General features: G+C 31.6%; 1 protein-coding gene across 1 annotated transcript; it reads right to left on the bottom strand.

Moving 5' to 3' along the window:
- Positions 1-1424: 1424 nt before the first annotated feature.
- On the bottom strand, positions 1425-15413 carry LOC139516511 (uncharacterized). Its single transcript, XM_071306664.1, has 4 exons — positions 15252-15413; positions 9772-9832; positions 5145-7907; positions 1425-4059 (listed from the first exon to the last, which is right to left on the bottom strand). The coding sequence occupies exons 2-4, from the start codon at positions 9783-9785 to the stop codon at positions 4053-4055; spliced, it is 2784 nt and encodes a 927-aa protein (XP_071162765.1). The 5' UTR covers positions 9786-9832; positions 15252-15413; the 3' UTR covers positions 1425-4052.
- Positions 15414-16247: the final 834 nt, after the last annotated feature.

The raw sequence follows: 16247 nt of genomic DNA, 5'->3' as shown, positions 1-16247 counted from the left end.
ACAATTATGTCATGAATTTATCTGTGTCCATTGTTTAATATGCACATAGACCAAGGTGAGCGACACAGGCTCTTGAGAGCCTCTAGTTATGATATACATTTGACGTGACTCTGTACTTATGTATCCCGTTATAATTTGAACCACACAATTATTTTATTTATTATTTTTACTTTTACTGTTAAGTCTGTTTTTTGTTATATCTACTTTACGTGACTCTGCATTTATGTATGACGTCATACTTTGAACGACAAAATTATTTTATGTCTACCTGTGCGAATTTCAAACGCGAAATTTTACACCAGTACTGAAAACCTTCCATCAATTACGGGTAGACTTTACATAGATAAATAAAATGAATTTGATGTATGCCTTTTTGTGCCTCTTCGTTACATTTGTTGTTTTTATAGTGATTAAGATGATAACACAATGTTGACTGCTGTACCCCTATTTTTGACATTTTTACTCTTTGATCTTTGAGTATGTTTGTTTTGTTCACGCATCGTTGACAATGTAATGAAATTTGATGCGACTGTCATACAAGTGAAGAGGTTTAGTTAGCTATAAAACCAGGTTCAATTCACCATTTTCTACATTAGAAAATGCCTGTACCAAGTCAGGAATATGACAGTTGTTATCCATTCGTTTGATGTGTTTGGACTTTTGATTTTGGACTTTCCATTTTGAATTTTCCTGGGAGTTCAGTATTCTTGTGTTCTTACTTTTTACCCTCCCCTTACCTTGGGCAGTGGTTAAACAATACAACACAGGAACGAACTATAAAAACCATATACACACTATTACTTGCAGTAGTCATAACGAAAGACTTTCAAACCACCATAAAATCAGATTAAGTTAAAGGTATACCCTTTAACGTTGCTATGTGCTGTTATGTTGCATGCTGTTTGGCTATATAATCTGATTTCAAACCTAGTGACCAGAAAAATTAAGATAGCTGTTTCTTTGTAAAAACAAAGGAAATCCTCATAGAACAAAAACAAAAGCTGGAGCATATCGTTTTAGTACTGTGTTTAATCATGAATGTTTTAAATGTTGACAATCTAAAAGTCTAATATTGAAAAAAATCTAATTCTTGGAAAAATTACTGCCTTAAACACGGGCCCTTGTCTCACACCAAACAGGAAGATATTAAGCGCCCAAAATTTATGTTTGTTTTTTTTTTAAATTTTTGAATATTAATCCAACTGGGTATTTATCTGTTAATGTATTTTGCGAAAGTCAAATAATTTCATTTAAGATGTGTGTATTGAAAAGGGGGACTTTTCCAAATCGAATTGACTTATACGAGATTAACAAAGCAAACTTAAAAGTAATGAAACGATATTACGACAATCTCCCCAAAAACAATAAATCAGCATAATTCTGTTTCTCAAATTTGTCGGTGAAATAAGAACTGTTAACAAAAATTCAAATGCAAAACTTTATTATCATCTAATTGAATTTTCATCTAAACATGTGTTCTATAATACTAGCAAGACAAAAAATAAAATAAGCACAGAACCATTCTATAGTTAAACATGTTACGGCTGCAAGATGCAATGGTCTAGTGTTCAGAATATATTTTGAAGAAATTAATTTTTTTTATGACGATCAGCTTGATGCGTTTGGGGTATAAGAAAAATAGAAATTTTATACCATCAAGTGATGTCTGCTTCAGTTTTGAAAAAAATATATATACGTCCCTCACTTTCGAATAATTTTTCAAAAAAACCCCATTTAATACTATAACATGAGAACAATACATATTTTTCTAGTCTACCAACTGTGGTATAAAAGATTTTACCGGAATTGTTTACACGTGTACAATTATAACCATCTAGTTCAATATTAATTGTATCCTCCGAAAAAGATGGATATAGAACATTCTAATCATACTCTTTCAGTCATTCATTAAGAATTATTAAAGCCAATATTTCCATATAATATTTAGATAAAACACATCAGAGTGGACGAAATCAAAATACAAAGGAACCATATTTAAGGTAGAACTGTACAAAGATTTTTTCACCCCAATCAGGCAAATATTAAACTGATGTAATTTCTTTAACCCAGCTCTAAGTTTCATAAATTAGACACCAATTAGATTCTTTGTAATTCTTAAACTGGGTCCCAGATTATCACTTTCTTATTTCATTCTCTCATTAACCTTCAATTAAGTTTGCAATCTCATTTGATATCAAATTACTAAATCTAATTAGATATAAAATATTCTTTGAAATATTACCTAGTTTAAAGATAACTGGTCAAGGAACACAAATGGATGTGTCACAATTGAATGAAAGAGGATTTTCCAATTTGAACCTCATTAACCTCAATATAATTCACACATGTCCATGAGGATACTTTAGGAATGGTGATTAATCACAAACAATTAGATTTGACAAATGAGAAAGCTTTACATTTCAGGAATTATAAGTATAAAAAGAAAATGCACACCCTATGCACCAAAACGATCTTGCGGGAGAAGTTATATCATTTTTGAGACTGCTGTAAGCCGGTTGCTACTGATATGGTCCTAACTCCGCCCACCTGGATAAAAATCAACCAATAGAAGTTTAATAACACATTGCATTGATTTTATTCCGTATTCATTTTAAGTACATGCCGCAATGTAATTTGCTTTTAACATTTTCCCCAAAAGTAATTTATTTATGATCAATTGTGTGTCTAGAGGATTTCTATGGGTGATATCTAGAATTATGGTTATCATTATCTTCTTTTTTTTCTATAAATCCTCAGCTCAACCTCCTCCTATAACTTTTATTTTTATAGCTGATCAATTGCCATAACGCTATCAAATTATTCCATTGATTAAACCCAAGTACTGTCCACATATTCTTATTCGTATCAGTTAGAAACATACATTTGTTTAAAAATCTACTTATCGTCATTGGATTTTGCTACCTTAATGATAAGTCCAACACTCTGTCTTATTGAATACATGACACAGAAATACAAAGAAATACAAATGAAAAGGATTTTTAGATAACAAAATGTCACTGCAATACCATAAATATAAAACTAAAAATATTAATATTATAAACAAAAGATTACACAAGAGATATAAACCTTTGTTGGTATTTTAACTGCCAAAGCAATTAATTCATAATGAAAATATTTTACAGTGTACATATTTTATCTTTCCATTTATTAACCCACATATGTATGATTTCACAGGCTTCATTATACAAATTTTTTTTTAGATACTGCATTTCTGTTTGAATATCTGAAGATAGGATGCATTTAAATGAATACAATGAATTTGTTTTTGTTAACACTATATGAATTAATAAGACATTATTTGACCAGAATTTGTCCACAAATTTTGCAAACCTCTTTACATAATTTTACAAAACATGCACATTGTCTTTGATTCAGATTAACACTCCCATATGTTGCATGACTAAATGATGAAGGTTAATACCTAACATTGGTACTAAGATTTTAAATGTGGTATAAGCTAAAGAATTAAAAGAATGTTGCAGGAGTTAAACATGTTAAATATTGTTAGCATTCTATTTAAACGTTTAAAATATCTGATCGTTGGAGTCTTTATTTTTATATTTGACTTTAAATGCGTTAATTGCAAAACAATCCCAAGTTATTCAAGGATAAAATTGAACTGAGTGTAGATTGCTCCAAAAAGTTCAACTTGGTACTTTTTTGTTAGCCACAGAAAATCAGTTTTGTGCAATAAACGATGGAATCATTTTGATATGATTATTTAGATCGTATCAAAATCGAATTCCTGTAAACTTTCCGGACAAATATTTTATTTAATGAAAGGAATGTGTACAGATAGGTGTCATATACTTCTCAACGATATTATAAACTCTATTCTACATATATGAAGGAATTTTATATAGATTGAAAAAAAATGAAATTATCATCTAATTAATACTAAGGAAATAAAATAAACTTATTTACATTTCATAAAATGAAATCATTTTCTTTTGCTTAATCATACATAGTCAAAACAGGCTTTAGGACATCAAAATACGTAATCCGTTCGTCTAAATTGGTCTTCTTTTTAGTTACTTCCTGTATAAAAAAGATAAATCATATAAAAACCTGTAGCAAAATACAATACAAGGGCTTATTTATTTAACACAATCTTGAACGATTGTATTAGGTTTTGGATTTCTAAATACTAGTTGTTTGGCGTCGAGAAAAATAGACTTGGAAACATGCAATGCATGTGATCGCTTTCTCTTTCTCTTTTATTTACTACTTGTTATGTATATCAAATCATTATAAGAAGAAAAAAGAAAAAAAAACCCAAGATACATAAATTAACTATGATTATACTTATTTGTAAATAGTTTTTACAGTAACAGGGCATGTTTACACTTCACTTTAATTTAAATTCTTGTTTCTTGTTTTTTTGCGGGTTAAACCTGGTTTTCTAGCTATCTAAACATTCCACTTGTATGTCATTTTTTTTTATAGTTTAATAGGTTAATGTCACAATAATTGTTTTTCATCTGCCAAAAAACAGTTGGTAAACATACATCACAGACACACAACAAAACTGACTAAAAAATTCAAACAAACATACAACTTAATCTTAAATACGTCCAGAAAAAGGTGTATAAGATAGAAATAACTTATAATAATAGTAGAGGCTACGATATGTAAGCCGGGTCATCGCTTCGTCTCCAAAAGACTCACCAATGGCGTAGATCTGAAACCTTTTGATATACTTGTAAATGGGCATATCATACCAATGAAAGAGTCAGAAATCAGTAAATGGAAGGTATCTTATGGAATCGTCTAGTTTCAAAGTTGTAATAATTTGAATGAAATAATTCATACTGTTGGTTTTCCCGTTTACATGGTTGTACACTAGTAATTGTTGGGGCCATTTATAGCTTGCTGTACGATGTGAGCCAAGGCTCTGTGTTCGAGATCATACTATTACCTATAATGGTTTAATTTTACAAATTGTGACTTAGATGAAGAGTTGTTTTATTGGCACTCATGTCACATCTTCTTTTGTCAATAAGTAAAATAAAAATCCATTGTATTAATTGATAATAATCGATTTGCCATTCAACGTTCATAACAATAAATGAATCAATCATTGTTTGAAATAAAGTATTATTCAAAGCAAATACGATACTCACCCAAGTATAACTTTCATTAGCCATCTCGCATAGCCATGAATTCCAGTTTCGTCATCCAATTGACTGTTATTGATGTTAAAACCAAATTTGAAAGCTAACCTCAATGGAAAGAAACTAGCATGAGCAAGTGTATGGGATGATATGATTTCCCTTCCAACTGCCTGTATTGGATTAAGTGTACAGTAACAGCTGACATCAATATTGTCCACCAGTAGACGCCCACTGTACGTCAATGGAGCATAAATTCCTCTTCCTTCTACCTTATGTATAGACGAAACAATAGCCATGGTTACTGTTTGACGGTCATCATGAGTTGTGAAAAAGCTTAATTCATCTCCTAGTCTTAGATTGGAAGCATGTTGTGGGTTTCGACTCTTTCCTATAAATATAATATGCTCCGGAGTCAGTGTAATCATGCCAAGGTCATGAACAATCTGAAGAAATATATACTGACCGGTCTTTACTTGATGGATCCATGCAATTACTTCGTCTTGCACAAGTGTCCCATTGTTGTCCATGGTCAAAATCTTGTCACCAACTAAGAGTTCTATCATACGTTTTAGCTTTCTATTGTGGAGCAATACTAGAGAATCTTCATGGAAACAACCGCCACCAGTGCTATTGGACGGAGCAGCTGTATTCCTATTATCAACTGTGGGTTGGGTAAAAATAAATTGACCCTTCAAAGCTAAGTTCATAGCCATCTGCACTTTCGTACCTTTTTCTTGACTTACTTCAGTTACCAGATGGTATAAAGGTAGAAGATCAAGAGAACTCCATAGAGGAACTGGAGAATACTCCAAAGACTCTACCCATGCAATCCAATCGTTTCGATCAATGTTTTCTAAAGATGTTTTATATGTTTTTCTGTTCCCGCCGCTCCAATTTAAAGATAAAGAATGAATGGTGGAAATATTCTTCTTAATGGTACTTTGTTCATCTTCTTTTGAAAAATCTAACGCTGCATCGTTCTGAAGAAAAGACATTTTAATTGCCAAAGCAGTTTGTGCATCTTCAAAAGTGCTGTGTACAGACTGCTCCTTCACTACCTTTACCTGACCAGTTAAGGATCCTCCTATGTAGGCACCAGTAACGACATACATTCCCCATTTGTCAAAAAAAGCTTTCCACCTCGACAGATTACTTTCATCTTTCAGGTTATAGTCTGCAGGTAGAGCTATGACATCATCTTTAAAATTGTCAGTGGTTATATACGGTTGCCGAACCTCTACTTGTTGAATTCTGTGTTCTACTGAGAACGATGACTTATCTAGTGTTTGCCTTGCAGAGTTGCTGGACACACTGCTTTCATTATACCCACTTCGAACTTGTAAATTAAAGGATTCGAAATTGACGCCTCCTTCTGTATCTACATGTAACTCTCTTAACCGCTGGGTTACATAATCATTGGTATCTTTTATCGATTCACATTTGATTTCAAACGAGGCACATTCTTTCAGCTTGACATTTGCAGGAAGGCCATATTGAATTTTGTCATTTTCTTGCATAACTAAGGGTGAAAATTGAGTTGCTGAATCTTTAAAAATGTTGTAACCTTTTCCTACATGGTAATCAAAACCAGCACTCTGTTCGTAAGATAAACCAAACACTTCTTCTAAAATTTTCTGCATCTCCTTGGTTATTCTGATTGGATACATTTTTGCCATTAAGTCATTTATTGACATGTTCTGCAGATCATCTGTTTTGGAAATACCAAGATCTCGAAATCTTACTTGTAGAATTAATATACCATTATCAAGCGTCTTTATATTTTTCTGCTTTTTGTAATTCTCTAACATACTACCTACCTCTGATGTCGAAACCATAACAACCGACTGGAGCAATATTGTATGCATTGCTTGGGTGTGTTCAGGTTTTACTGCTGAAGCTGGAACAATTTGTCCAGTTATAACGCTCTTGTCCAAGCCTTTTCTAAAACAAACTGCGATAGCTTCATGCCCTATTTCATCTTTTGCTCTGTTCAATATTCTTTTACACGCTTGGAATAATATCTTTGGCTGTTTGTCACCGTTCGGCAGGAGATACCAATCACCGTCAGGCTCTAGATCATTGTCTTCAGGCATGTTTTCTTGCACCACAATCTCTGGATTAATACCTAGATGAATTTGAACTATAGCTTGAACTTGTGCTTTCTTAAGTTCAACCTTTTCTTCCCACCGTTTTGGGTTTCGAGCAATAGAAGTAGCATGTGTAAGAACTACTACAACATTTGGATTGCGATTATCGATCGCATTGACATTACTGATGCCTTTTAACATCTTCGCAAAATTAGAGCTTTCCCCTTCTATTCTGTTGTCCTGGATGTTCAGTACTATCATGACCAAATTTGGATAACTCTTTCTAATGTGCGGATGAGATTCAAGAAAGTATTTTATAGACATGATATTTTTTGCATCTTGTTCAAGACCATCGGTGTCACAAAACCCAGGAGTATCTATAATAGATAGCTGAAGGTCTGGAATTCTCCATTCAGTTGACTTCATTTGCACTGTATATTCAATTGTTGAACGTGTCTCTGACCGAAGTTCGCTGGTTTCGGCAACATTTGTTTCGAAAAGGTAATTAACTGTGGAACTTTTCCCAGCACCGCTCAAACCAACAAGCAATATGAAAACTTGATTTGGGGATCGTTTCATCTTCATTGCAATATCAGCCATCTTCATAGCAGGGTGACGCTTACCTCTGAGAAATAAATCATGTAATTGTTTTTCATTTACTGGCAACGACATCCACTCATCTTTCCTGAAATGTGATAGTAAAAAATTAAATATTTTCTAAATCGATTCGCCATGTTATTTTGTATCACAAAAAGTATCGTGTATAATCCATAATTTTACAAATGATTGTTAGGCAACCAACAATAAATCAATCAATCAATTTCATCTACACTTAGGAGTCAAATGGTTCAAAATATCTCTTGTATTGTATGTCATTATTGAACTTTTAAATTTGATTCAAAATAAAACTAAATAATTTAATTTTGGATGTAACGCGTCTTCTGATTGGCTGACGTTATTTTGTTATGAGCCCATAGACATAATTTAGTCATGTGACCGTGACGTTAACAACGTTTTTTCATGGTTTTCTACGGTTTAAAATGGAATTTAGAATTAAATTATAAGAAATGACTGTAATATTTTTTCTGTCTATTCGAAATAACATAAAAAATGTGGTGCACACTGTTAAATAACCCGCTACGCGCGTTATTCAGTGTACACCAAATTTTTTATGTTATTTTTTTCATAGACAGAAAAAATATTACAGTCATTCCTTAAATGAAAAATTAAAATGAATACATGTTTACAAGCTTGCTCAGCTAGAAACTATGATTGAATGGTGACGGATACTGTGGATTCATTTATTTTCGTGTGTACCAACTTTCATGGATTGGGGAAAACTTGCATTTTCGTGGATATTTGATTTCGTAGTTTTGTCAAAGTCTGCATACAATCTATGAAAAATTTGCAGTTCGTTGGATATTTGAATTCGTGGTTTACCAGTAAACCGAAAATTTGTATCCAACGAATAATAATGAATCCACAGTATTGTACAATTATTGAGTTGAAGAAAATGAAAAACATAATGATAAATATCAAAAGTACCAGGATTATAATTTGGAACGCCAGACGTGCGTTTCGTCTACATACGACTCATCAGTGATGCTCATATCAAATAGTTGTAATGCCAAACAATACAAAGTTGAAAAGCATAGGGGATCCAAAATTCCAAAAAGTGGTGCCAAATACGGCTAAGGTAATCTATCCTTTGGACAAAAAATCCTTAGTTTTTTCGAAAAATTCAAAGTTTTGTATCAGGAAATTTATAAAAATGATCACATAATTGATATTCATGTCAACACAGAAGTGCTGACTACTGGGCTGGTGATACCCTCGGGGACGAAACGTTCACCAGCAGTGGCATCGATCCAGTGGTGTAAATAGTTATCAAAAGTACCAGGATTATAATTTTGTACGCCAGACGCGCGTTTCGTCTACATACGACTCATCAGTGACGCTCATATCAAAATAGTTCTAAAGCCAAACAATACAAATGAGTTTGTTCAAGCGATTGTCGTTATCATATATAAATCGTTACTAAAGTGCCCAATTAACATAAATGGAATAATTACAGATAATAGACGAGTTGTGTGTTAAGAAAACTTGATACTCGGAAGGAAAAGCCAGCTATAGTTCACAGGCACTCCATGCGAACCAACCATTTAAACGATTTTTAAACATTTTAATATAAGTTGTAAACAGACGACACCAGACACACCGGAGATAACAAGCGCCAGAAGCACTTTATCGGGTCAATACCATTAGAGGCCCGTTATTTTAACATAAACATTACAGTAAAGTAGTAATGAAAGTACAAGTACAAATAGAAGAATACTATTAAAACCACAACAAACACATGAAACACTCGTTGAAGTTACGTAAACAAGTTAAAACAATTTATAAGTACTTATACGTTGAGCAACTGATTTCGCATTTTGGCAAATGTGAAAAAATTTGTTTGAACTAGAATTATTTCCATAGATATTTCTGGTGAGTAGTAAGGCTTAAGTAATACACAATAAATCCCTATAGTTATAAAAGTATCTTACTTCTTTTGTTCCATCTTATCAATGCAACTATGTATTCAAAAGCTCTTTAACATTCAGCTTTCTACAAAAACATCAAACATAAAATGATTACTACATAAATAGATTACTTACTTATTACGAAGTTATGTAAGGATAATTTTGGCGTCGGCATATTTTGGCGTTTTTTTTTCTAAATGGCATGTGGTTATGTTTGGTGTATGTAATTTTGATGTCTCCAATTTTTAATTTTGAAACAACAGTGAGCAAGATCATTCATATTCGCCTTTATATATATACCCGTTTATTGACAAAATATTTTGAATATCTCAAACGAGAAACAGGACATGGTTAACATAATGAAGGAATCAGATACGGATGCAATTGCAAATAATTCCGTATATCGTGGTTTACAGCTGCAAGAAGTTATGAAATAAAATCGTAAACATTAAAACCACTTTTTAAATAGATTATTTGTTTTTAACACTAATCATATGAAATAAATTTTATTCGTCCCTGCATATCGAATACATGTTAATTTATTGATCAAGGATTTAAATTTTAATCCTTATGCATCTGGCAGTACATATGTTAATTAATTGAAGATAAAGGATTACACGTAGTTTTGATATTTTATTACAAATCAACGGTCTCTAATCAACAATAGCCTACATATTTATTTCTATTCCTAACAAGTATGTTTCAAAGTACTGATGAATATGTTGCAATAGTTGTTACAAAAATTTCGTTTCACCTCGAACTTGCCACACCGAATACGACTTATTTTCGGGTTTATACTCAAAATAGTGATACCCTCTTGAACGAGACCTCCAAACAGAATATTTGCTTTTAGGAAATTATTGTGTAGATTGGTATTGAGGATAATGAAGGCAAGTCTAGTTTTTCATCTTTTGTTGAAATCCAAAGGAACATAAAAGCAATATTAGATTTTTTTTAAGTAAAAGAGGGACGAAAGATACAAGAGAGACAGTCAAACTCATAGATCGAAAATAAACTGACAACACCATGACCAAAAATAAAAAGACACACAGACATATAATAGTACAGAAGACACAACATAGAAAACTAAAGACCCGACTAAAAACTGTGGTAATCTCTGGTGTTCTGGAAGGCTAAGCAGAACCTGTTTAAGTAAGTAACGTAGGAGTAAAATGTTGGGTTTTAGAGTTTATTGCCAATACGTTATCCTTTCTTCGTCGGATACTCTAGTGTGATTTGCAAACAAAACCATTTATGCTTTCGGCTGTGTCTGCCGGGATAATACAAATTTTGAAGTAAAGGTAGGACAAGTGCTTCTAATTATATACGATTAAAGAACTTGCACAGCTGCAATCGTGACATTGTCGATTTTAAATTTCTACAACATATGTTGGCAGTTGAAAAAAAATTGCGGTTTGATTTGGTGTAATATATGATTTTACGACTAAGCAGGTAATTTAGTAGTTATCAAAGGTACGAGGATTATAATTTAGTACACCAGACGGGCGTTTCGTCTACATAAGACTCATCAGTGACGCTCATATCAAAATATTTATAAAACCAAACAAGTACAAAATTGAAGAGCGTTGAGGATCCAAAATTCCGAAAATTTTAGATATCACTAGATTACAGACGAAGGAAATGGCTTAAGCGGGTGCTATCGTGTCCTTCATTTTGAAAACTCTGTGATCGATAACATTCAAACTTATAGTGTGATTTTGTATGGATAGCAAATTCGCAAAATTATTTGGACAAAGAAACAAATTTTGAAAATGAAATAACAAACAACAACCATTAACGAATGTACCGATTTGGGACAGGTACATGCATGTTGCGATTTAATCTAGTACTTATGGTCCCCCTTTCAATCAATATAATAACAAAATATACGATAAAAAATAAATGAGTGATAAAAGTACAGGAAAATACAAGACCTTGAAACACTAGAATAATAGGAAAACAAAACCACAAGTACCAGGTTATCATATAACACAATACTGTAATCAAACAATGCCTGCACATCCGTAAGCGAAGTGCATGAGTACCTTATGAAAATAACACTTTATGAATTATAAAATTGAGAATGGAAACGGGGAAATGGAAATGAATTAGTTTATTTGTGCTTTCGTTTGAGATACTTTCTGTTATATAGTGTGACTGTTATAGCATGACATTCGTAGTAAGTCGTAGTCTTTTAAATTTCGCTGACTTATGAGGAATAACAAAATAGTGTTAGATATCTAAATGGTTCTGAATCAAAACACCCAACCACAAAAACGATTAGACCGTTGGTTTTCCCGTTGAATGGTTTTACACTAGTCATTGTGGGGTTCTTTATAACTTGTTTTTCGGTGTGAGCCAAGGCTCTGTGTTGAAGGCCGTACATTGACCTATAATGGTTTACTTTTATTAATTGTTATTTGGATGGAGAGATGTCTCATTGGCGCTCACACCACAACTTCCTATATCTATAAACGCAATTCAAGTATACGTGCGTTTACTAGTAAACCCGAAAATTGAAGTTTACTAACAAAATACGTGCACGCGGCGTTAACGTGCGTTTACTTTATATAATGATTGGTCTGCTCCCACTATATATTCTGTTAGTATTAATACACGTTGTAAAGGTTTTGCCGATTTCAAAATATAACCTAAATGAAAGGGTAAATATTGTCTCTGACAAATCGTTCATCAGACAGATAATAAATTTGTTCGTGGATGGTTATTGTATGCATTTAAACGAAATCTTTACTTTTTTTTGGGAGTTGAAATCATGAGATGCCAGTTAAGTCATTGTCTTTTGGCTAAGTCAATTTGGCAAGAACACATATGACTTTTTCTTGGCAATATCATTTGAATAAAAAGATACGAATACACAATCCAATATACACAACAGAAAATTTCCTTTATAAACATAGATAGTATACGTCACTATCTATCTCTTTATCTCTGAAAGGCTTGACAAACCTTGTACACTTATCAAAATAATTATCGAAGTGAAAGTTTATTTAAGTGCAAAAAGATAAAACAAATAACATAAGAATAACTATACAATGACAATAAGTATATGTAGGATGACATGTCAGAATTACTGAATATATTGAGAGAGACTGCTATATAATCCTTAATATGAAATAACTTTTTACAAAACTGTAAATTTTTGAAATTCTAAGGCTTTTCTATCTCAGGAATATATTACTCTAGCTTTGTTTGGCAAAAGTTTTAGGAATTAATGGTCCACAATGCTCTTTAACTTCATATCTTATTTGGCCATTTTACTTTTTTTTTTAGATTTGAGGTTACTGATAAGTCTTTTGTGGACTAAACGCGCTTCTGGCGCAAATACTAAATTTTAATCCTGGTATCATTGACGAGTTTATATACCCTGCAAAACATACTTTTGAAATATTTGTTTTTATCCGTTATTGTCTTAGGATCTTAGATGTAAACTCAAAAGCTAAACTTAATAATAATACAAATATATGAGGTTTAAAAACAAATGACTACATTTTTTAGATGCTTTTGACCAATGAATGTACTTAAGACATATGCAAATATGCAAATATACGACATAATTTTGTCATGTGTTTTTTTCGTGACCATTACATAGAAACAACTCTTCTTCTACATGTATGTCATTACAATATCTTGTCAAACAACATATTCAAAGAATAATAAATTACAAAGTGTGCCTAAATAATAAGGTTTTATGCTTATTAATAATAATGAACACAACACTTAATGTATTCCTTGTGTCTGAAGTGCTTATGTTGAATTTACTTTCACTTTTATTATCCAAAGTGATTATTTTAAATCATATTATCTCTAGATTTTGTTTTTGCCCTTAAAATAGTGGGTTTCATGAAATTAAATTGATTTTATACGATATGCAATAACAGCTTACTATATGAATAACCCATAACTCGAAGTGATGAAGACATTTAGCAAATACTAATATTAAATAAAGTCATTGTTATCTTTTATGGTTTTAGATATATTAAATGTCTTATCAGATTTGATTTTGTTCAACGTAATCAGTACGATATTTTACGTTTGAAGTTAGATTCAAAACAAACCAGACATAGTTTTATAATATAGTTAATTGCTACCTTAGTTTGATATTAATAAGTATTAAAATGTGCTTTGTTATTAAATGCAATATCAGTATTTAGTTCAAATATATAATCTTAAATCAATCCTAATTCTATCTTATTCATTCTTATGTGACGTCATTTTTCATTTTTTGATGATCTGTTTTACAAATTCAAATGACGTCATTTTTTCGTCATTTTTCTGTTTCAAATAGGACGTCACTTGGCGTAGAGGTTTAAACTTATTCGGATGTGTCTACTTTTGTGTTTCAAATGTCTGGTTATGTAAATGTATTTCAGTTGTTTCCTATAATTAGTTAATACTTCAGTTTTATCATGTACATCTTTTGAATATTCATTTTATAACATTTACTGTTTGCAAAAGTATAAATTATTCTAAATTGTAGGGATTTTCTGGTAACTGACAGAAAACCCTTGCCGTTTTTGGCACAACCTTTTTGATCTTTTGGTCCTCGATGCTGTTCAACTTTGTACTCGTTTCAGCTTTCAAACTTTTGTATCTGGGCGTCACACGTAGGTCTTGTGTGGACAAAATACACTTCTGGCATATTAAAATTTTGAACTTGTTGCCTTTTGTTGGCTGTTGTTCGTGTGATTCTTTGTCAATTGTGTTCTCCAATTTATTTATATTGTAGTCCTGTGTTATCATTTTGATGTTAAATTTTACATGGCCATAAAAGTGCGAGGTTTGGCATGCCACAAAACCAGGTTCAACCCACCATTTTTTCCCTTTAAAAATGCCCGGTACCAAGTCAGGAATGGCCATTGTTATATTATAGTTCGTTTCTGTGTGTATTACATTATAACGTTGTGTCGTTTGTTTTCTTTTATTTTTGAGTGTTAATTCACATTGCGATAAGACGTGTCACGGTACTTGTCTATCCCAAATTCATGTATTTGGTTTTGATGATATATATATATATATATATGTTATATTTGTTATTCTCGTGGGATTTTGTCTATGTCTGTTACATTTTAGTGTTATGTCGTTGTTCTCCTCTTATATTTAATGCGTTTCTCTCGGTTTTTGTTTGTTACCCCGATTTTGGTTTTTGTCCATGGATTTATGAGTTTTGAACAGCGGTATACTAATGTTGTCTTTATTTATATTGAATTAACTTTCACCAAATACTGAATTTTAGACATTTTGAACATATATTTCTAATTTTATAGTACAAAATATATATAATTCTGATAGTTGAACGTTAAACAAATATGGTTATCAAGGTTAAAAAAAAGGACAGAATATTATCAAATCTTATAATAAGCTGTTTTTTTTTATAAAGTCATTTAAAAAAAATAATCAAACATTGAATGTACGCTTGTTTAAGGAGCGTTTGTATTATCTCTGATGTATTTTTTTGCAAATGAGAATAAAAATTATCGACTTACCATAAAGCGTAAAAAATTGTTTCACTATGCACATTCGTCACATCTATGAAATTAATTTTATCTATCTGTATCATAAGTGCAAATATGGTCATGCTTTGTAATACTATGTACTTAAATATAGTTTACTATGTAAACTTGAATTTTTGAAAATTGCATCACTAGTAATTGACATCATACAAGTACATGAGATAAAAAAAATTTATATTATGCAATTGTTTTATTAGACGTTCACTTTGCAACGTTATACAAATACACATTAATGTAAAAGTAGAAATATCAGGATGTGTTAGGGTTATAAAAAAAATAACTATTCACAAAAAATAATTCTTAAAGACAACGACAATCAAATACATGCATTCAACAATAGGTGAACCCTGTAACATCTATCTGTTAAAGGGTCAAAACATTTTAGACTATTTTCGATGAAACATGAGGGGAACTACATTTAAAAAATAGATAAATACCACAAATGCGAATCGAACAATTCAATTTAAAAGACTTTTAGTGTTAATCGTTCGAGTACTATACTTAGAAAGTTGAGATTGAATATCCCCCTATTTCGCCTCTCTTTTACAGTGTACAATTGACGTCATCCTACTATTTTGTTTTCTAAAAATGAATTACTCCGACTTCTCAAAAATTATCACTATACTTAATCAACAGTATCATCAAAGTCCATACGTTTATAATTTAAATTTTAGAAAGGAAGTAAAGCGGCAAAGACCTCATTTAAGTTAAAATAAAACTTATAGAATATGAAATGCTTTTGCGTTAATATGATCGAAAATAATCTTATTTGTTAATATTTATACGACCGCAAAAATTGAAAAATTGGTCGTATATTGGTATCACGTTGGTGTCGTCGTCTGCGTCGTCGTCGTCGTCGTCGTCGTCGTCCGAATACTTTTAGTTTTCGCACTCTAACTTAGTAAAATTGAATAGAAATCTATGAAATTTTAACACAAGGTTTATGACTACAAAAATAAGGTTGGGATT

Source organism: Mytilus edulis, chromosome 3, assembly GCF_963676685.1.
Source record: "Mytilus edulis chromosome 3, xbMytEdul2.2, whole genome shotgun sequence".
NCBI classification, from domain to species: Eukaryota; Metazoa; Mollusca; class Bivalvia; order Mytilida; family Mytilidae; genus Mytilus; species Mytilus edulis.
This window is presented reverse-complemented; position numbering and strand designations above follow the sequence as displayed.